This window comes from Porites lutea, chromosome 9 (genome assembly GCF_958299795.1).
Source record: "Porites lutea chromosome 9, jaPorLute2.1, whole genome shotgun sequence".
Classification (NCBI taxonomy): domain Eukaryota; kingdom Metazoa; phylum Cnidaria; class Anthozoa; order Scleractinia; family Poritidae; genus Porites; species Porites lutea.
In genome coordinates, this window is record NC_133209.1 from 18,284,656 (window position 1) to 18,307,324 (window position 22,669).

The 22,669-nt window shown below is 37.3% G+C and overlaps 1 protein-coding gene and 1 long non-coding RNA gene across 2 annotated transcripts; both read left to right on the forward strand.

Annotated features, from left to right (window-relative positions):
* The first annotated feature begins 2,273 nt into the window (after nt 1-2,273).
* Nucleotides 2,274-20,326, forward strand: LOC140947868 (probable protein phosphatase 2C T23F11.1). The gene is made up of 13 exons (XM_073397080.1): nt 2,274-2,450; nt 7,384-7,487; nt 8,264-8,347; nt 9,458-9,523; nt 10,188-10,253; nt 11,018-11,091; nt 11,881-11,965; nt 12,976-13,032; nt 13,128-13,211; nt 14,240-14,305; nt 14,689-14,768; nt 15,436-15,659; nt 16,857-20,326. The coding sequence occupies exons 2-12, from the start codon at nt 7,385-7,387 to the stop codon at nt 15,622-15,624; spliced, it is 954 nt and encodes a 317-aa protein (XP_073253181.1). The 5' UTR covers nt 2,274-2,450; nt 7,384; the 3' UTR covers nt 15,625-15,659; nt 16,857-20,326.
* A 907-nt stretch (nt 20,327-21,233) lies between these two features.
* Nucleotides 21,234-22,341, forward strand: LOC140947255 (uncharacterized). The gene is made up of 3 exons (XR_012166944.1): nt 21,234-21,397; nt 21,899-21,968; nt 22,142-22,341. It is a non-coding gene; the product is annotated as an uncharacterized lncRNA (long non-coding RNA).
* The last annotated feature ends 328 nt before the right edge of the window (nt 22,342-22,669 follow it).

Genomic DNA, 22,669 nt, shown 5'->3' on the forward strand with positions numbered 1-22,669 from the left:
GTGGGGGGAGGGGGGGGGGGCAATCACGAGCGCCGAAGGTGCCAGCTGCTAGGGGGGTCCGGGGGCATGCTTCCCCAGAAGATTTTGAACAATAGGATCTCTGAAATAGCATTTTCAGCCTTCGGAGAGCATTTATTTACAGCAATTTTTCTTTGTTGAAGCCGTAAATACAATACATAATTTTGACGCTTTAATTATCGAAGCGAAACATTGAACCGACGAGCAGCATGAAGAGCGTGGCCGCTGACCAAATTAAACGTGCCTATTAAAATTATTGGGGCGCCCAGGCCCCCCCCGGCCCCTCCCCACCTAACTGAGAACACTGTAGACCTTTTAACTGCTTTAAATACCCCATCTTTTTAATGCGAATAAATCACTAAACCAAAAAGTTTCTTTCACATCCATAAAATGATGCTGGTAGCCCTCTTTGGTCCTTTTTACAGACCGAAATTAAATGACAGATTTCCCCACTATTTCACGTATTTTAGCTTATGAAATCCCTGCCCTTTCACATACCTGAAGCCCTAAAAAAGGTAGCCCTTTTGGGCGGAGCTACCCGTAAAAGCTATTATAGGGGGTACACCCTAGGTACAAAATACGACCAGTAACCTTTCAACGACAGTATGCCTGCGTTTAGGCCTTTCCCGATTGCGCTCGTAAAATCCTGAAAAAGTGCTGGCAAAAATGGCTAAAAAGTGCTCAAAAAGTGCTTAAAATCTCAAAATAGTGCTCAAAAAGTGCTAAAAGTTGTGAACAGTTACCTCTAAGCTTTTCGTAAATGTGTCAATTTTTACTGAAGTAATTAACAATCTATTTTGCGTAGTGTTATTCGACAGGTTGTTACGAAAGGTTGATAGAATATAGAACAACAATATTTTTAAAAAACTAAAGCCGGTTACGAATTGTAAATAAATTCAGCAGTACTAGTGCAAAGCCTAGACATCAGATGATTTAGAAATTTGAGATGACACACGCATGATACATCAGCCAATCAGAAACTTCTGTTCTCACCCTCAGTAAGGATAAGTCCACGTGCCTTTCCATGACAACGGTCTTTTATTCTTGACAACATTATTAGTTATTCAAATTTATGACCTGGAACACGATTCTCGTTGCGAGCGACACACAGTTTTTGCTTTAAAATGTTTTAGAAGACATATGTTGCTCGAAATTTGCCCGAAATGTGAACTATATTGCTCAAATGTTGCCCAAAGTGCGAAAAAGTGCTTAAGGGTGCTCAAAATGCAAAATAGTGCTCCAAACTCAAAAAAGTGCTCAAAAGGTGCTCAGCGCAATCGGGAAAGGCCTACCTGCGTTAAGTCTGAATAAATCCGACGCTTGCCATATAATTAACAATTACACACTGTATTCCTCGAGCCCGAATGAGCTATTGATTGATTTTTTTAGTAAAATCCAACTAGTTGATCAAAAATATCGAGACACAACATAACGTTAGCAAGCAAAACGCGATTCAGCCGCCATTGTTTTGGTTTTCAAAGCCGGCGCTTTTCGCTACTAGTGGGCTATAACATATAGCCTAGTAGTAGCTCAACCAACCAGAACGCAGCATTGATAATAGACCAATAGTTGGATTTTACTAAATTTAATTAGTCGAGTCCCCCCGACTCTCACCCCACCTCCCGGAGGTTACTGCCCAGCATCTGCTGGTATCATCATACTTAGAATTTGTAACCTTGTAACCTTTGGACTCTGGTCTAACACCCGCATATAAAACCTGTGGGTTAAAAACCTCCTGGCAGAAATATGCCACTGTAATACTTAAAAACACAAGAACTTGTGTAGCCAAGCAAGATCAAGCAGGTTCGTTTTAATATGTGGGTTATTGTGATAAACACTTTTAGGCAAGGAGACATTACTTCGAGTCGCTTACTCCGATTGATCCCTCACTACTGAGATTGTAAATTTAAGTATAACGAGAACATACTGTACCACACTAAATACAAACTCGGTAATCAGTTTTGTTAGGGTTATAGTATTACAATTGTGAAAAAAATGCTAAGTTTATTTATTTTTCTACTAATCGCAACAATTTATTTTACTGCCCCTTCATAAAAATTAAGAACCTAATTAAGAACCTACTTAGCCTAAATTACCAATAATTACTCCAAAAGTACAAGAACCTATAAAAAAGTTGGTTCTTATCTATCTGTAACGATCTGTTTGTCCGGTTGCCTTGCATTAAAGTTTGGGATGCCTGTGCTGCGTAAATTTGGTGCGGAATTCTTCACACCCCCCTCTAAGGAAATCGCATCTCCCATTCACGTGACCAGAAGATGCAAGATGTCGCCGAGCAAGAACTTTCAAATGTCAGTGTTTACATGAAACTTTTGCGCCGATCTTTGCAAATTTTAAGTTCCGATACTACATTGATAGCCTAAGTTTGTTCCTACCAGCTGCGTGGTGTGAATCGTTCTCTTATCAAATCCAAGGTGAGCGCATCTAGAAAGGTGTCAGAGGCTGTTAACTATATTTGTTCCCGTGGAATCGAGCAAACTGTAGTATGTGCAAGTGGAATTTTCCCCACTAACTACATACTTTCAGCCCTATTTCTTATTCTCAAATTAGTTCTAAAACCTTGATATGTGTTATGTTGTATAAATTGTAAATTATCCTTGTTTGAGTGTATTCTGTCCCAGAGGGACGAAATACAGTACTTTCATTTCTTAACAACGCAGTTTCCCACAGAAACTTTCACTTGTCCGATTGTCACAAAATGCCGCATTACTTGTTGACAATCAGCTGTATTTTACCGCTTATGGCAACCGTTAGACGGCAGTTATAACCAACCTTTTGCTGTCGTTATGAGCTTGTATACTGGCACGCATGTTATTTTCGACGTTGTTAAAAAAGTTTTCCTGTTTCTTCAAGTGCGTTGCATTCGGCATTCAACATGTTTTAGTCCGATGTCATAAACTGACACTTCAACAACAATTGTTGCCATGTTTATGTTTCTTTGCAATACGTAGTATCAAATATCACTCTATTTTGTAATTGTTTTTTGTTAATAGTGTTGCGGATGAGCACGAAAATTTTCGATCCAATCTTATAAATCTGTTAATTGTAAATTTTACAATTTTAAGTGGAGGCAGGAAAAAGACAAAAACTTTTAAGTCAAATGTGATTGCATGTGTGCTTAACAATAGTGTTAAATTTAATTAAATAAAATGAAGGCTACTTTGAACAGAGGCAAATATAGTTTTGGGTATTGTGCTATAAATTTCCTCCAAGGTGCTAATAGCTTGGGGCAAAATAAATTAGCATTTCTCAGTGTCTGGATTTTTTTCATGTTTTAATTATTTATTGTACGACACGTTAATGTATTATTTATAATTAGGACAAGTTTTATCTGTTGTTTTTTGCTATGTCAAATGTAGTAAGTTTATATATCATGTAAACTTGTTTTCTTGTTATGTGATAATAAGAAGCGTGAAACTGTTAATGGAGGAGCAATTCTCACTATATAATTGCATTAAACCCATCTTGTTTTTAAAAGATGTTGGTGGGTGTTAGACAGGTGTAGTCCAGGAAGAAAGTTGAAGCCAGTTACACGTAACTTCTTATACTTAACCCTTTAAGCCCCAAGATGCACATACAAATTCTCCCGACTGATCTCCATACATTTCTTTTAAGAATAGTTGAGAGAATTTGGTTTAAGATGAAAACGTTCTCCCTTTGGTAATCAATTTATAAATTCTCATAGCCTTTACTCTTGTTGATCTACTGATGTTGTTAGGAGAAAGTTAATGTTGGTCACTCTTGGGACCTAAAGGGTTAAAGGAACTGTGTCACGAAATTTATCCAAATTCAGATGGTGGGAACTGCCACCAAGTTGGGTGTAACATTAACATAACTGCTCAAAACATGAGAGGGAGGTATAAAAAACACAGCAAATACAAAAGAAAAAAACGGGTGGTCAAACGTGAAGAAGATTAAAAGGATTGCAATTGTGGTTTTTGAAAACTTGTTCACCTAACAGTTTTTCAAAGCTCATTTTTGTTGTTTGTAACGTTCGATATTATGCTTAGGAAGACTTGTTTGACATGAAACTTTGATTTTGTCATTCACAAGACAGTAATTTCTGAAGTTTCATAGGGAGTAAGGACACTTAATTGGCATTATAGACAAAATGAACCAGCCAGGTGTAACACAGCCCCTGTTCTACTATATTGGATACATGTACCAATCAATCATACCTGTAACTCATTGTACTTCATCCAAGGTGGAAGAGTTTGTGTCTAGTATGGTGGCATTCGCCAAAGTTAATTTGGCTGTGTAAAATACATGTAAAATGTAAAGAGTCTCATACATTTGTACCACAACTAAACACTAGATCATAGAATAGTAATTTTTTTTATTCTAATCTACAGAAATTTCACTGTTTCTAAGGCTTTTGCTACTTTTAAGGGACTTTTGCTCAAAAGAAAGAAAAAACTGTCCAAAATTATACACAAGCAAATTGGTGAAGGTAACATTTGGCAACATGAGAAATTAAATATGCAAACATCATTTTCGTAGAGAGAAAATAATCGTTGAGGCATGGTATTGAGACAGTTTTTCTTTATAGAGCATGATTGCCATAATAAAAGTAACATAACCTGTTACTAGTACAAAAGTCTAGTATGTCAATCAGGATACAGCCAAATTACATGTGATGTTGTATTATTATTATTATTATTATTATTTACTAAGCACTGATACTCTGTCGCCACATTTTTTTTTCAACACATTTAGACTCTGTCCTACAATTTATTGCAATTATACCGGTCGAGCTACACTGTATGTGCAATTTAATTGTTATTTTGTATAGTATTGTTTTTTAATGTGTTTATAAATGTCACAAGTATTTTTGCACTATTTCCACACCTTTTCCTATCATTATTTAGCTTATTTTGTCTAGGTTATGACGTCCTCTCAGTTGTGCAGTAAGATGCACCCCAAACTTTTTAACTTGATTTTGTCAAGTTAACGTAGGCCAAAACAGGCTTTCATAAGGGTTCAATATCACTGGTAAAAAATTCCAGAGAATTTCGATAAAGCGTATGCCATGAGTGCTTTGAACAGCTTCAAAAACATCCACAGAGAATTTCAAAAAGATTGCTTTAATTCATTTTTTTCCATTAAAATGTACTGATTGCATAGCGTCAAACAAAAGCAGCCAATATAACAAAAATTGGTCAGAAATAAAGATGCAAATGCATCATGTAACTGAAGTGCACAGTTTTTAAAGCGCCTACTTGCCTTCACAATACGGCTATCAAAATGAAAGGAATTTCCACAGTTAACCAGACACACAAGAGGGAAAAAATTGCTGGAGTGTAGTGGCAATATATCTAACAGCAAAGGGACATAATGGGCGTTGATAATTTTTATGGAATTTATTGCAAACTGGTAAGAATTAAATTCTGTTGTTTGTGACTCATTTCACCCATTCCTTCTTGAAATAGTGACAGCAATGTCTTTATGGACCGTGATTTGGTGCTCTCTTGGTTTGAAAACTTTGTATTTCGTGTAAGAATAAGTTCTGACTGATCATGGTTTTTTGTTTGTTAAATAGAAACTTTTTTGTTACCAGTAGATAGATCTTGTCGAAGTTTAACTTTGACAAAATCTACCTACTGAAAACAAAATTGAGTTTTCATTAAACTGCAAATTTGATATAAATTTTTTTTATTAGTATTCTTCATTTAAAATGTTTATCCTTATCAGTAGTCCATTGTTTCAGTTATTCAACCTTGTATAGAGATGAGAAGTTGTTACGTCACGTTGCCATTCACACTGTTTCAAACTTCACTGATCCTATTTAATTTCATTTAATTTGTCAAATGTTGGCAAAATTTTCTGGGTTAAATCTGAAAGGACCATATCTAAGTTTAGAGAAAGAAAAAGAAAATTTGTGTGTTGTGTTTCAGAAGTTTCATGTTGCAGTCGTGAACAATAGCTAAGAAATATACAAAAAAGCACGATGCACATGCAAAGTTGTTTTTTTGCCAATCTAAACCTATTGCTTTGTTTCTGTTCGTCGTCGCCATTGCAAATACTCCCTATTGTTGTGATCCACAAATTTTGCTACCGTGGTAACGTTTTACTGGGTATAAAGGTCCTTACACATGAATAATTCGCAAAGTCTATTGGACAATATGTTTTTGATGGTTAAAATCTCGGGGTTGTCACTAAGATTTCAAGTTGCCGCGTAAACACAACAAGTAGGCGGGGAATCAAACGGCTAGGGATTTCTTTTGGTTCTATTTTTCTTCTATTTTCCAATAAAAGTAGGCGGGGGCCACTCTCTTAGTAGCCGGCGAAAATCCCCGGCCCCCGGCTCTTAATGACATACCTGAAATCTGATGCAGTTTTATTTCATTCCCTGAAAATACTTGGTCATCAGATATACCCCAAAATTATAACAGGTTAAATTGAACTATTAAAGGAAGATTTTTGTGAAAAAAATGCTGCACCTTATAATATTGAAAAAATATGGTATAATGACTGTTCTTGAATTGGAGAAGACATGAAGTGAATGGGTGTGTAAAGCAGCACCTTATGAGACCCCCTAATCTCACACTCATTAAATTCTCCCTTTTTCACTTGCAAACAGAAGGCAATTTGAAAGGAGAATCTAGAAGTTTGCCACACGTCACTTTCTTTCAAGGCTCCCATTAAACTGATGCAATTCCTAGTTATATCTCTTTTGTCAGCTGTAGGTTTGGTTAGCTTTCTTGGAATTTTTGGAAAAAAGGGGAGATTAGTATAGGTAATAGCATGATTTGTAGTGATATTTGGCATAAATACCACAAGTGATATTTCAAAATTGTTACACGTAATTTCACGAGCCGTTAGGCAAGTGAAATTTGAGACAATTTTGAAATGTCATGAGTGGTATTTAGGCCAAATATAACGTACAAATCACGCTATTATTTGTTTATACTACTACACACTAAAGGTTTGTAATTTTCACATGTAGGTATTTCAAATTAAGCTGAAATACAACTGCTCTAAGCCAATCAAATTGCAGAAATTTCTCATGTAGTTGTATAATGCTGTTAACTGTAAGGTGCTTGACAGACTTGTTTTGTTGGTACTTGACTTTTCTTGAAATTTTCCCTAAAACCCACTACTGCGTAGCATACATTAGTTTTACCATTTAAGAATAGACTATTCTGACAAGTGAAAAATTGTCCTAAGATTTCCTGAAACGACCCATTAGTACATTACCATTGGGCATGACTAGTTCTGGGTGTTATCGTGTTTATGGACCTCTTGCTCGCTATAAATTACATCTGGCTCTGGGTAGCATTCATTCAGAACATTATCTATATTTCCTGTGTATGCTTGAGCAGCTGCATTAAATTGTTGGCTTTTTAGGATGGGGCAAACTTTATCAGAGCCAGTGACCACTAAGGAAACCTCATCATCTTCAAATAAGCATTACAAAGTGGGCTCATCTTGTATGCAGGGATGGAGAATAAGTATCCTTTAAAACTACAGTCTTGTTGCTAAGGTGCAACATAATTGCTTATTGAAACATCTCATTAAATGTGGCCCTCCACAGGCAAATAGGTAAAAAGTTGGTTGCATAGATTCAGTATACTTACTAGCATGTCACAATATCACACATATTTTTGCAGTCAAATGATGTCATTCATTGCTACCGACATTGAATCCTATTCAGGACTACACTCACAAGAATACTGGTAACAAAATAATTCTCTCAATAGCTTTTAGCCCGCGGCGGGGGCGGGGGGGAGGTACTTCCTTACATAAGCTATATAGGTATGTGCCGCCCCATCGGGTAGGGTTTTTGCGCTGTTTTGGTCTGAAAATGGGTATAGACTGTGAATATTTTGGTCTGGAATCGGATATTGTTTTCAAGGGAACTACAGGAATGTATGAACGTATTTATGGTTTCAATTCCCAGTAAATAAAAATGAAACAGAAATGTGGGAATTCAAAACACATTTAGAGAATATTTTTGTTTGCACTCTTAATCTACATGTAAGTAACGATGACAGTTTTTTTCTAAAGGCCAGGTCTGAAAACAGGTCTGGATTTTAGAGGTCTGGTCAGAAAATGGATGTGGAAAATGACATCTTTTGGTCTGACATAGGGTCTGGATTTGATGAACCGGGCAGCACACCCCCACCAAGAATTCCCAGGAGTATTCCCCTGGGGTTTTTAGATACATGCACATATCATGATAAATAAGATGTCCTTATATGAGTAAATCCTTAATTCTCGTGATCAGACATGGAAGATTCACACACAGAGATTTTGTCTCTCAGGGAAGACAAAGGCACTGCTTTCTTTGGAGTGTATGATGGACATGGAGGTTTGTCATAGATCAAGACTTAAAGTCAACTACAAGGGGTTCTCAAATCCTGTCTTCCTGTGTATTTTTTCTTGTTAATACCACTATCTTGCCCTTCTTTACTACTAAATCCCAATCCTGCCCAAATGTTTTCAAAAGTTTATTTGTTTAATAAGACTAACCTTATGCAGGTTACGCTATGCTTTGATGTTTGAGGCTCTCAACATTGTCTCTAGTGACTGATCCTATCTTCCAGGTAATGATCAGTAAATTTCTGAGGTACATCTCTATTAAAGGACTTGCTTGTAATAGCAAAAATTTGATTTGATTGGCTTTGATAACAGTGAATGCAACGCAACCACAGAAACCGCTGATAGGTAGGCCATGTAGGCCTATCTTTGGCTTCCTTTAAATGCAGTCACAGCAAAAATTCCTGTATCCTGTTAATTTTACATTGCAATTCTCGTATCCTAACCCCCCCAAAACAGAAAATCCTGCTCCTGGTCATTATAAAAATTCCCGCGTCCGGCTCCTGTTTTTAGCCCATATCCCAAGCATCACCATGAAAATAATAAAGCCAAATCCCAGTCCCACCAACCCTATTGTGGACCCCCAAGACTGTTGTTATGGAAATTTTCAAATTGCCAGGAATGCAAGGAAATGATTCTTTTTCCCCTTACATCAGTGGGGCACACAAGTTTATCTGTTATTGTGCACATGAGCAGTCAGACACATGGGAATGGGGAAAAGGTGGAACTTCTCCTTTCACCTGCTCCCCCCTAGCCCATCCGCTGTTATTCAGCCATTTCAGTTTATGCAGTTCAACTTAGAGTTTATGAGATTTCCTCAGATTTTTAACAACTCCAAACTATACACCAAAGAGCTTGAATTTGCTTCTTAGAACCAATTCAATAAAATGTGTGTTTTGATTGGCTCCAATAGTACCCTTATTGCAATTGGCCGAAAATGGTGCTAATGCAGGGAGAAATTTGCACAATTTGCCCCTTGACATTATCTCAGGCACCAAATAAAAAATGAAGTAAAAATTACCAGTTTAACATGCTATCATTTAAGTGTCATAGCTTCATCCAGTATGTGTAGTAATGGCTTGATTTGTGATTGAATTGTTAGGGGCCAGAGTAGCACAGTATTGTGGCAGATGCATTCACACAAAGATTGTTAATCACTCGGCCTGGGGTAAGGAAGGCCACAATAATAACATTGTAAATTTAATATTGTTTTTTAAATCAATGTTAATGTACATGTATGTATTTCAGTCAAAGTAACTTAATTGCATCAGTTTTGTATCAGTTTAAACTATACCAGCATATGGTGTATACATTTTTCTTCAAATAATTACAATTAAGACAGTGTGATATATTAGGCAACTTTAAGAAAATACGGTCTATTCTTTCAAGGGTTTTTCTTTCTGTTGGTCAGGTTATTTTGCTGAGAACTAATTTGATGACGTCGAAACATTTTGTTATTGTAGATAAAGCTTTGTTTATTTATTGTTTATTGTTTTGTTTGCCATAAGTTATAAAAACAAAAAAAATCTAATTATTTAAACTCTCATGGTGAGGAAGCCCAAGAGAAGCCACCGGGCTTATAAGGAATGGGCTCCCTCAGTTAGATAATTAGAACAAAATATTATCATAATTACACATTTTTGATTCAAATGTTCCATTCATGACTAAAGTATGTCAATCATTGCTATTTTGTAGTGGAACTCTCTTGTAACATTGTATCCTTTCACAAAGTAGTGTGTTGTCAACTCTCTCATAGTCCTGTCCCTAGAATCTGAGATACTGTATATATTTTTTGATAAATCAATAGTATTGCTTTTCATTCCTATTCACAGGAAAAGGTAACATACATGAAGCCATAAAAGGTGGCTTCTTGTCATGTGACACAGACATGCAGAAAGGTATGCTCAGAAGTGTTGACTTTGGCTAAAATATTGTTGTCACCTTGTCTATAGAGCATTTCCACTCACGTGGCCAGCAGTTATGCAAATTTATTGAAACAAAAGAACGTTTTTACATAAGAAGAAGCTTCAACTCCCCCAGGACTGAATTGAGACTCCAGCATGGCTGCCGTTTTATTGTTTTGGGTCATCAACATGGCGGACATGATATCATGTGAAAACGTTCAATTACTTTCAAAGCTAATAGAATACAATGAGATGTGCAGACAATAAGGAATTGAGTTATTAAAGAATTTCTGTTTGTTTGGTGTTCATAAAGTGTGAAAATGTATTTTTGTATCATTGTTTTTAATCCTAAATGAGATACTTAACGTATCAAACAATAGGTAGGTTTTGCTATTGAAGGATTGGCACAACTTCAGTTATATCACTCTTACGGCATGGTATGCTGTCAACTTGAACATGACGAGAGAGAATATACATTAACCTCAAAAAACTGCAAGTCTAAGAAAAGCAAAATCATCATAACAGTACAAAGCAGGAGCTTTGTCTTTTACTGTAAATCTAGTCCAAAATTGAGCAAGTTAATGTCAATATTAGTAACTGCTGCTGAAGGACACAGTTACTTTGCTTCCTTTGGTAAACAACTGAAGTGGTACGCCCAGGCCATCGCCTGTTTTTATTTCCTGTATAATTTGGTTTTCCTAACTTAGGTTATCATTTATATAATTTTCACCGTTGGTTTTATTTTGTTTTGATTTCAGATGAACAGATGAAGGATGAGATGGCAGGAACAACTGCTGTAGTAGTTATTCTCAAAAACCAGAAAATTTATTGTGTAAGAATATCCTTAGTGTTCTTAATCAATGGCAGTCACTCCAGTGATCAAGCAACACATTTTTTGCATCAAAGTGGCTCTGAAAGTAGTGTTGTTAATTTGTGGTATTTCTTGACCTGGGGTAAAGTCTACTTACATTTGTTTGACTTGGAAAAATTCAACTTAAATTGACAGCCTCCAGGAAAACGTGATGGATTGCACGGCAATTGTGTGATTAGCACAGTCGATGAATAAGTTTACATTTAGTAGCAGTAGTAGTAGTAGTAGTAGTAGTAGTAGTGTGGCTAACAGGGTGCTAACAGATTAAGGGAATAGTAAAAATATTATGTTCATTGTACTAATAGGGCATGTTATGTTAGGGCCCTGAGGTACACCTTTTGCTGAAACTGGGGCGAGAGTGAGCTTTGTTGAATATTTTCTTCACTCTTGACAGCACTTTTATTTTATATATAAAAGAAGGAAGATATATATTTAATAAAAGAAGAAATAGCCACTGATGTATTGTCGATTACTTGACAGTGTTTTAGAAACAACAAACTTTGTAAATTGTAAAGTCCCCTTTAAAGGTGTAGTACCAATGAATGGATGAACTGTGCCACATGTGATGGAAAGTTAAATAATATTTTGAATCACTTGGGAGGTAAATTGCGTGAATTATGCAATAATCCACCCTAGAGGGTTGTATAAGGGTTTGCAAAATAACTGGTGTTTCATGGTGGATAAATGGTTTTCTGCAGTGTGTATGTACTTTTTGTAATATCCACCTCCTGATTTTCTTGGTCTTTTTAGGGAAATGTTGGTGACTCCAGAGCAATAGCATCAAAGAAAGGAGCAGTTGAACAACTTTCCTATGATCATAAACCCAGCAATGATGGTAATGCTGACATGTTAGATGTGTAATGGACATCAAAATAAAATTATTTGTTTAATGTTGTAGTATTTTGGGATATCTATGAAAGTAATTGATTTGGTGTGCATGGAATAAGGCCCTATGTCAAGCCCTAGGATTTCGTTACAGTGATCGTAAGAAAAAAAACAGAACCAAAAAATAGTTTCCCAGTGACTTACCCTGAGGGATCAAAATACAATATAGGTACAGCGTGCAAAGAAAGTAGTGTGCGATAGCGTGGGGCTAGTGGATTTTGCTATGGGGCTAGTGAATTCTGTTCTTAACCTGCCCAACGGGCAAGTGAAGTATTTTGAGGAATTCTTCTTACAGAAGAACTGTGAAATCAATTCTGCTCATCAAAAAATTTTGGGGGCTAGTTGAAATGACGTTTGGGCTAGTAACTACTAGTTTCAGCTTGCCCAAATGACAAGCTGTAAAAATGAATTTCTTTGCACCCTGTAGTATTTTTCCACTTGGATTCTTAACTAGCAGAGCAATTCTTTATGACTCAGCTTGTGTATATACGAAAATTTTAAAAAACGTTACCATTTTTCTATCATCCACCATCTTGAATCGTTCCCAAAGTGCATTGCACATTACTGATGACTCATGCATGAAAGATGTAACAGCTATTGTTATGGCGTCCAGTTTTTCTGTACATTAAAAGAAATAAAAGTGGGTTCCCATGAATTTTTACGGACCAAAAAATTGTTACAGATGGTTTTCCGTGAACTCTGGGCACGAAGCCGAAAAATTGTTCTCCACGAGATTTGAAATCCTAGGGCTTGTGTGTAGTCCTCCAATTCTTCTTTTATTTCTTAAATATTTTCAAGGAAAATTAGAAGGAGAATTGGACAGTTTGGGGCTTTAATTGGCAGATTGGCTTGTTTCTTACCCAAGCTGTTTGTTTGATTGCTGATTTGCATCATCAGCCACATTATTCCTTCACGTGTCCACTTCTCATTAAAAACAATGTTTTCTCTCTTTTATTCAAGATGAAACCAGAAGAATTATTGCAGCAGGAGGCTGGGTAGAGTTTAACAGAGTAAATGGTAAGTAGATTAAATTGAATTATTGTTTTGGGTTTCAGTGCTTAGTTCCATTTTGATGGGCAGTAATGAATTTGTTATTGTGTGTTATCCTGTAGGTAATTTGGCTTTATCAAGAGCTCTTGGAGATTTTTGCTTTAAAAAGAATGACAAGAAATCTGCCGAGGAACAGATTGTAACAGGTACCGTAAGATGGAAGAATCTTTTGTACACTTTCACATCTGGCACCAATGAAGAGCGTTACTAATAGGGAGAAGGATACAGAGTGTTCACAAAAATGTTTACTGTATTCCTCCTTCACAGTGCAAGCAGTACATCATAAGTGTTAAAATTAGCACATGTAGTGTTATCTTTTTCCTTATTTCTTACTGTCAAGCCAGGTCAAGCATACCCCGCAAGATCCTATTAATGAACTTATTATTCGAAAGTTGAATCCATTGGTAGTTGTAGATTTCAGATTCCTCTCTGCATTCCGGTGTGAGTAATGAGCGGTGAATTCACACACGAGGTAGCTATGAAATTTCTACCAGCCCAGGTTTTTTTAGTTATGATGTAAATAACTTCAAAGCAATTCTATACATTAAAAGATTTTTCAATCTGACCAAATACAGAGATGTTATCATGAAAAATTCACTACTCATTACACGTGCTGGAATGCAGATTTGAATTTGATACTGGTTGTGGCAAAGACTGATGGATTCATTTTTCAAATAATCGATTTATTAATAGAAAGTATGAGGGGTATGCTTGACCTGGCATGACTTTAACATTAAAAAGATGATCATGATCGTGTACTCGAGATAATTTCATCATAAACATTTTGTTTTGGCATTATTGGTATAGGTAATAGCATGATTTGTAGTGATATTTGGCATAAATACCACAAGTGATATTTCAAAATTGTTATACTTAATTTCACGAGCCAATAGGCAAGTGAAATTTGAGACAATTTTGAAATATCACAAGTTGTATGCCAAATATCATGTACAAATCATGCTATTATTTGTTTATACTACTACCCGCAAAAGGTTTGTAATTTTCACATGTAGGTATTTCAAATTAAGCTGAAATACCACTGCTCTAAGCCAATCAAATTGCAGAAATTTCTCATGTAGTAGTATAAAAAGGTTAATAGTACCTAAATACTGTGAAATCCTAAAGTGAGCCAGTAAAAGTGATCTTATCCTCCTCTTATCTTCCTGATGTTTAGCTCTCCCTGATGTTATACAAAAAGACGTTACTACAGATCATGAATTCATTGTAATAGCTTGTGATGGTTAGTTGCTCATTCATTCGATCATTTTGGTGTATTAGAAATGTGTAATTTTTATCTTGTCTATTGTCTTTCCTCAGTGTTGCGCATGTTTTTCCATTACATTGTTTTCTATCGTGGGTACCTGTACTATGCTGTTTTAACAGAATAAAAAGAAGCTACTTTTTAGAACATTTAGCTACTAAAAACTGCGTAAAATTTTTTCTTAAAAACATTTAAGAAATTTTTTAAAAAGTTAAACTATGCGACGTTTCGACATTCCCAGACGTCATTATCAAGTAAAAAGTATACAGAGTGAACGTTCTATAAATACAAGAAAAACAATATTTTTAACCTTCATAGACAGATTTAAGTTTTATTCTGACTGTACTGTAAACTTTTTTTAGGAATCTGGGATGTCCTATCTAATCAAGAAGTGGTTGACTTTGTAAGAACAAGGATATCGCAAAGAATGGAACCAGAACAGGTTCGTATGTTCATCGCATGATGTTCTTTCTTGTTCTCCATTGCAGTTCCCTGTTAGACCATTGGTATGTTTCACACACTGTATTTTCTTGAAAATCTCTGAAATTATTCTCCAAGGCCCAGTTAATATGGAGGAAAGTTGCCCGAGGGAAAGGGGGGTCACGTCACCCTCCCACTCCCAGCCAAATCAAATTTGGCGAACGTTTTAGTGAGGAAAACGTTGCCCACTTGGCCCGAGGCAAGAGACAACAACGGCGCTCGGGCATGCTCTGAGTTGATTCAGCTGAGTAAGCCAAAGTGTTTATAATATGGAGAATAGTTGGCCCAGCGAGAAAGGTGACCCTACCATTAAAGGGTCACCCTTCTAGCCAAGCCAACTTTTTCTTTCTCATGTTAACGGCTCGCCAAGTTTTGAAAGGACATGTTGTTTGTTTTTTTTTTTTCCTGTGTAAGATAAAACTACTTTGTTGTCTACAATCAAACAAGGAGAGGCTGAATTTGAATTATTAGATTATACATTTCATCAATGGATTATTCAATGAACAATCAGAACCAATTGTCAATTAATTATGATTGGGTCCGTCAACAACGGGAACGCTTGTCGCTCCATACAGGTTTGGCTTCAGTTATTTTCTTCTCTCAATTTTTACTTGATATTTTCATCTCAGATCTGTGAAGAACTTCTCACGCGGTGTTTAGCACCAGACTGTCAGATGGGCGGCTTGGGCTGTGACAACATGACAGTTATTATTGTTTGTTTTCTTCATGGAGGAACGTACGAAGAACTCTGCGAAAGATGCTCAAGACCAAGTGACTCTAGTTCGTATAATGGCAATTCACAACCACTTTATTCTTGACATCGAATGCTCGTGTGGAACAATTAACATTGATGGTACGATTTCTTAATAAACTGCTTTTTCACTGGCTAATATTTGATAATTGAGGGGAGGGGAGGGGAGGGGGCTTAAATAATAATAATAATAATAATAATAATAATAATAATAATAATAATAATAATAATAATAATAATAATAGTAATAGTAATAATAATACTATATATAGCGCCATTTCCAGCAATGCCCAATGGCGCTTTACGAGGAATGTTGAAATTAATTAATTTCATAAATTACTTTAAATAATTAATCTGATTGATTGAAAAAAATACTCTCTCAATTAAAACGACTAAAATATAAAAGGACTAATTCAATAAAAACCTTTTCCTGAAAAGAGAGGGGGACTTATTAACTTTCTTCCCCTAAAAGGTGGGGATAGGCCACTTGCACTAAGAGGTCACGTGACCAATGCTTCCTTTAAACAATAAGTTGGAATCTTGCTGATGCCAAAAATTGACAGAGCACATAAAAATTATCTTACACCCGAAATTTGAGAGAAAACGCATTTAAGGGAGATATTTTATGGCACTTTGATTTTTCAACAAAGTAGTATGATTTGTATTGGCAGCCATGTTGGAGGGCATACTCTTGCCCTCCAACATGGCGGCCAAAACTACTTTTTGCTTATGTCTTGTTAAACGTGTGATAGTTACGCTCAGATGTGCTGTAAACGCTACCACATCATCTTTTCAACATTTCCTTGAAGTTTAAGTGCAAAATTTGTGTTCAGAAAGAGGTAATTCATAATTTTAAAAATCATATTTTGGTCACGTGACCAGCTACGAACTTGCTCATTTTAAGTAAATGGTGCGGGTTTGAAAAACCAAATAATTATTATTTTGTTTAAGATATGACCCCCTAATCGTTTTTCGAAGGCAAAGTCATACAACTTTTATTTTCATAAAAACGATGTCACATGACCTCTTAGTGCAAATGGCCTATTGGGGGCTTAATAGAGGATATACGGTATGCACAAGATTTTCATCCGGGTGGTTTGTGTAGATGGTTAGCACTCCTAAACTTGAATTTTAAAATTAAAAAGAAAGTAGAAGAAAGTTAAAAGTAAAGAGAGTCGGGAAGCCTTGAACCCGGTTTACTAATCATGGCTTTATTTTCGTGCTTCTTTTCGTACGAAATTGTCTTGATCCTTTAATCTTGTGTAATGTGTATAAATTATTTTTTACTTTTTTTTACAGGGGAGTTTGTTCAAGAAATGGTTATTTCTCCATCTTTTTGGACCTTTTTGATGAAGTGCATGTTAATGATTTTAAGTACGGAGAAAATGAGTGACAAGGTTACAAAAGAAGAAAGAGAACGCAAGTTCTTCGATTTTTTTAACTGCCACTTCAGGCCGCCGCACGGATTCATAAATGGAGGTGACTCAGAACATGGCTTTGCCTGATGTCAAGGAAAAGTCCTTGCAACAGAATTGCCCGTAACTGAATTTTTTGCTTATTCGTTTGTTTTGTTTTTTGAATCTTAAGTTATCCTGAAAAATGTAGCCAAGGAAAATTTTGGCACCTTGTAATTTACCGACTTTTAAAAGTGTGGATTGTTGCAATGCAAGACAGAATAGAAATATTGTTGGAAAGAACTGGATTAGAGTTCTTGGCGTTAATTACAGTTGCTCGGACATTGCATTCATGGGTGTTTCTCAACTGTTCGAAGAGAGGAATCGTGTCAGAAAAGGATATTTTCGCTTAAGAACCTCATGGATACGGCGATCAAGTGGGACGAAGTCTCATTTTGAAGTGCGAGTTATTGTGTTGGGAAAGACAATTTATTTCCTTTTTCCCAAGACGTTCACCCCGAATTGAGTGGTGGTTCGCCTTTTGAAAGCACAAATTATCAGAAAAAGATATGCAAGGACGTCGAGCAAGGACCTGTGCAAACAGGCATGTTTTAGACTGTTTGAATCCTCCTAAGGTTGTGGCGCTCACTAATGGGCGGCTATTTTGGTTTCATTTACCAAGATGGCCGCCCCGAAAATTGAGGGGGCGGGGGGGTGCTGTATACAGACTACAGTCGACTCTCTCTTAACGGACACCTCTGTAAAACGGACACCTGGAGTTGGTCCCTGCCTTTCTTTGCTCCCTCTATTCGACTTTCTATAAGACGGACGGCTAGTGCCGGTCCCAAAGGTGTCCGTCTTAGAGAGAGTTGACTGTATTTAACAATTATTCCTCGACCCCGAGTGGGCTCTAAGTCAATAGCCCATGAGGGCGAGAGGAATAATTGTTTTAGTAAAATCCAACTAGTTTGTCAAAAATATCGAGACAAAACAACTTTAGCTAGCAAAACGCGATTCAGCCGCTATTGTTTCGGTTTTCAAAGCCGGCGCTTTTCGCTACTAGTGGACTATAACATATAGCCTAGTAGTAGCTGAACCAATCAGAACGCAGCACTGATAATAGACCACTAGTTGGATTTTACTAATATGTTTCAGACGAACAGTGTTTGAGTGCAGGAGTTGTCAAATTTTGTGCGAGGTTTTTGGTATTGACTTGCTTTGCCACTAACTTTTATTTCGGGCTTTTAGAAATTCAGTCACTTACGACCTTTTGCAAATTTAATACCTCACCTTTTCTCTGTCAAGTAGTTTTTAGTATTGTGAAAAAGTACAAAACATTGCCAAGAAAAACACCACCACATGACAGTACTGCTTATGAACTTTCAGTAAAACGTTCATACTTTTGGATTTCATCCGCCAGCTCAGTACCCTGCGTGCAGTCTCCTTCGATCTTCCTAGATAAGTCGGGAGATCGAACCGTAGGCCGAGGCGGATAACACCCTCCGAGATCTCCCGACTTATCTAGGACTGATCGAAGGAGACTCTGCATGCAGGGTACCAGCTCAGAAGTTAGAACCACCTTTTACAACAGCGCAAGATTTACCAGATTCGGGGTCAATAAGAGGTTTGAGTTAACGTACGTGTCTTGATGAACCACCCAAGTTAGAAAAGAAGGTTTATTCAGCTGGTCATAATTTCTTTTCCCGTCGACAAATTCAAACTGTTAACTGTGCTTGTGATTTAGGCTGCATCACGAGCGGTGCAACAGTAAAACTTACCCAAAGATCTGTCGTTTGAATTGTTACAAGGTTAGATTTCTAGACAATAGAGCACTGGAATCAGGTTTGTCAGATTTTGTTAGTGAATTATTTGCGGGTACTCAAAATTAACGTGAAGAAATGAGACAGTTGCTAAAGAAAATATATTTCAAAGGTGAAGTATTCCAGGTAAAAAAAACGTTCTACTTTGAAATAGTAAAGAAAAGCGATTTCCTTTAAGCATACAACAGGCAATGACTTCCAAAACATGTTTCAAATGTGTAGGTCATTTCAGTTCGTCTCAGAAGTTAAAACTCCTAACTTGGCCGTCAATAAATGCACAAAATTGTACAGTACACTGCACTTTGCTGTCATTCAATGATAATTTTTATTTTAAAATTCCTTTTGAAACGTTTTGCCCGCCCTTTTGATATGGGAAGACCCCGACATGCGATGTATTATTATTTACAGCTCTTTAAAATTGGCCATTTCCGAGTTGCGTCAAGCCTCTGTTTCAAGGCGAGACTAAGTGCGAAATCATTGATATGAAAACGCAGTCAAACCTGTATACAACGGTCACCCTTGGGAAATGGCAATGTGAGCATTATATACAGAGTGACCGCTAATATATACAGGTCAACTTTGCAGAAAATACAGGGCAATTAATTTTTGGAAAGTTGTCCGGTGACCGTAATATACCGGGTGACCGCTATATACAGGGCTGTCATGTACAGGTTGGACTGCTTTTTATTCACATGCAAATAAAAGTTATTTTCACGACAAAGGTTTTGCATCTTGGTCTCGTTTTGAAAGTGAGAGTTTTTGAAGCTCGGAGATGGCCTATTTCCTTCGTTCTATTGCGGTTTCGTTGGGTAGTGTTGGCCACCGTTGTCGGGCGCCTCGTATGTCGGGGCCGGCGATTGCCCTTATCATCGTCTCTGTACGATATTTTCTTTTTCCTTCATAGCTTTAGGGGAGAACTCTGCCCCAGGGCCTCGCACTATTTTTGAAATTTTGACATTTTCTCTTAGGGTGCTAGAAAAACTTGAAAATTCTCCGTAAGGTACCTTCAAAGTTTTATGGAAAGAATGTGTGCGATGGGGAAATAAATGCCGCAAAATGGTTTAGTTCGAAATGTGAGCCCTGGAATGTTCACATTTGCGCACTGAACGCAACTCTTAGAATGTGATTCCTTTTAAGTCACACCAAACCCTGCATATTATCACAGACAAATGCTAGAACTACCTTGCACGGCTTGATAAATTGAAAGCCAACAACTGCCGGAGAGGTATTTTTTCAATGGTTACATCAGTCTCGCTTTTTCATTCAAATTTTCTATATTTGATTCTGGAAAAGGAATCAGCAATGATGTCTCTATTTGTTCGATTTTAATTATTTTTTGTAGCCATTAAACTCGAATAACATATTCTTTTAAAATGGTTTTTAAACGGGTGTTTAGAGGCATTAGTTAGAGCAATGTCTATTTAATTTTCGGGGTGTTCCAAACGATTTTCGGAGTTTCTCAAGTTTTGTGAATTTAAAGTTCTTACAATGCTAGTCTTGTACGCAAATGCAAGATTGTTGTACATAAATAGTAAATGGACTTTCATACAGAGAATTCTCGTAGTGTCTACTATGTGTTTTCTGCCTGTGCCTTAGCTTGAAGCAAGCTTTCCATTTGGGGGATATTATGAGAAGAAACGCGCGAGCGACACGCGAGGGGAGACCGAGAGCGCCTCTCGACTTCGCTGCTGAGTTGTGCGTTTCCGCGCGGCTCGCTTCGCCCGCCACTCGTCGCGTTCTGACAGATCTCCTTTGCAGCTGTTTTTGTCTCCTTTAGGAGTTAAATGAAGCCTAAGCCGACGAGCATCCCTGTAATTTCCATGACAGAGCCCTCTGTCCGGTGCACCATGTACCAAGTTAATGGCAAGTCTCGAGTTACGTCGTAAAGAACACAGGACTGATATCTGGCCCTTACACATTTAAAACAATAAACTTCACGCAAAAGAATGACACAGTAGTGCATACATTGACTTGGTATATCGAGCATCACACGCCCTCCCTTCTCCGGGTCGTCTCAGGAACAATATTTAGATTTTTCATTGAAGCATTGGCGAGAGTATCCTCCCCTAGACTGTTCTTAGACCCTGATTCGTAAGATCCAAGATCGTCGAGTTCGAACGCTACCGTTACGCTACGTCTTGTGAAGCCAAGAAGACCGCCCGTACGGGGTAATCGCTCGATCCCGACGATCGTACGGAAAAAGAGGGGACTGTGAACAATGTACTGTGCCTCGGTTTTACCTTTGTCGCAAAGTGATGAGAAAACCCCGCAACTCACTATTTCTTGAGGATACCCAAAAGAGCTTTATCACTAGCTGCTCTCAGTAGCCTGCGTGGCAGGCCCCGGGTGGCAGGCGTTAGTCTACCCTCGTAGCCGTTTTTGTCTCGTCACGTTTTTTGACCCGAGACAAGCACGCTACAGTTGTTTTCAAAGCCAGCATTACTCAAGACAAGCACGTAGTACATAAATATGCCTCGCGATCACGTTTGTAACCCACTATAACAGGACATGCATGCAGAGCAGGCGATATTCATTCAGTGATTTTGTCTCTTTCAAACACCGAAAAGGTTATAACAGCCCCTAGTATTGTTTGGTATAATCGAGAATGTCTTTATCAAGAAGCGAGGTGAGTACCTCAACAGGTAGCCCCGACTCTATGGAACTTTTTGTTGGAAATTGAATTTTATAGGAAAATGTTTGAGAATAACAGAAATAGATAAAAACTTACTAAATTCCACTTTTTGAAAAGAATTGAAATGAAAGGGGCCATTTTTCTAATTCTAACTCGAAATCTCTGATACTCCTCAAAGCGGCTTCAAAATTAAATGGCTCCAGAAACGATCAGACACTGAGTACAAGACACAACACATATTTTATTATTTATTCTCATACATTTATCTTCCAACGAACTCCCTTAGAATCTGGGCTGTCTGTGGTATCTGCTGCTAAAATTTCGCATTTACAAGAACAGACAAGACAGAAAAAGCTTCTTTTTCCACCCCCGCATTCACGAGAACTCCAGCGTTGGCAGGCTATCCAAATCATGGGGCTACATTCGCACTGTGGTTAACCTGTTAGCTCGTCAATAAATGAAAACTATAATTAAGCCTTCTTTTTGTTTTCGCAGTTCGTGATTCAAGAAGAGATCTCGAAACGCCAGGCAGATGATCTTGCTATTGCAGAAGAGAATTACAAAGGTATGGCCATCCATTCCCCTTATAAAAATCTTAAAATTAAAGGTCACTTCAGAGTTGAAGCTTTGTTGAGGCATGTTCGCATTTCGAGTTCAAGGTTAAAATTATAACTATGACATAAAAACTTTTAATTGATTTTTACATTGATACCAGTATACTTTTTTGTAATTTTTAAGGTTTTATGTCGTCCCAGGAGTCGGAGGTGCAGAACATTTTACCTGCGGCTTTTTCCATGACAGAACAATTCATAGATTCAGCCAATGGCAAATTCTCGTCAAGGCCCTACAAACGTTAAATGAGAAGCTAAAGAGTTAATACATGCATTGATGATGTTTAAAGGGTGTTGTTGGGGTGTTAATAAAAGTAAGTTAAAGAAGCTGATTGCAGTGATTGTCACTCTTATCTAGACTGCAAAACATTGCGTTGGTCAAAAACGTGCAAATGGTCTAGAGCTTAAAACAAGGGGACCAACGACCGAAGTGTCTCAAATGATTTGGCCCGTTTGGTTAATTTGGAGCTGCCCTAAAACCTGTTTAATATCTAGCTATATCTGTTCGGGTGTCTTAGGGGAACTTTGGCCGTTTCGAAAGTTTTAGGTGGATTTTTCGTCTCATCCGAAACTGTTAGCGGTCCTGATGGGTCCGATTGATCAAGTTCGAGGAAATGGAGTAGCCGTACTATCATTAGAAAATTCTAAGGGTCCT

Excerpts from the sequence above, each read along its gene's own strand:
- LOC140947868 (XM_073397080.1), top strand. The coding sequence starts at position 7,385 with ATGGGGCAAACTTTATCAGAGCCAGTGACCACTAAGGAAACCTCATCA. Across the intron at positions 7,488-8,263 it reads TATGCAGGGATGGAGAATAA|ACATGGAAGATTCACACACA; the intron begins GTATCCTTTAAA and ends TCTCGTGATCAG. Across the intron at positions 14,769-15,435 it reads AAAGAATGGAACCAGAACAG|ATCTGTGAAGAACTTCTCAC; the intron begins GTTCGTATGTTC and ends TTTTCATCTCAG.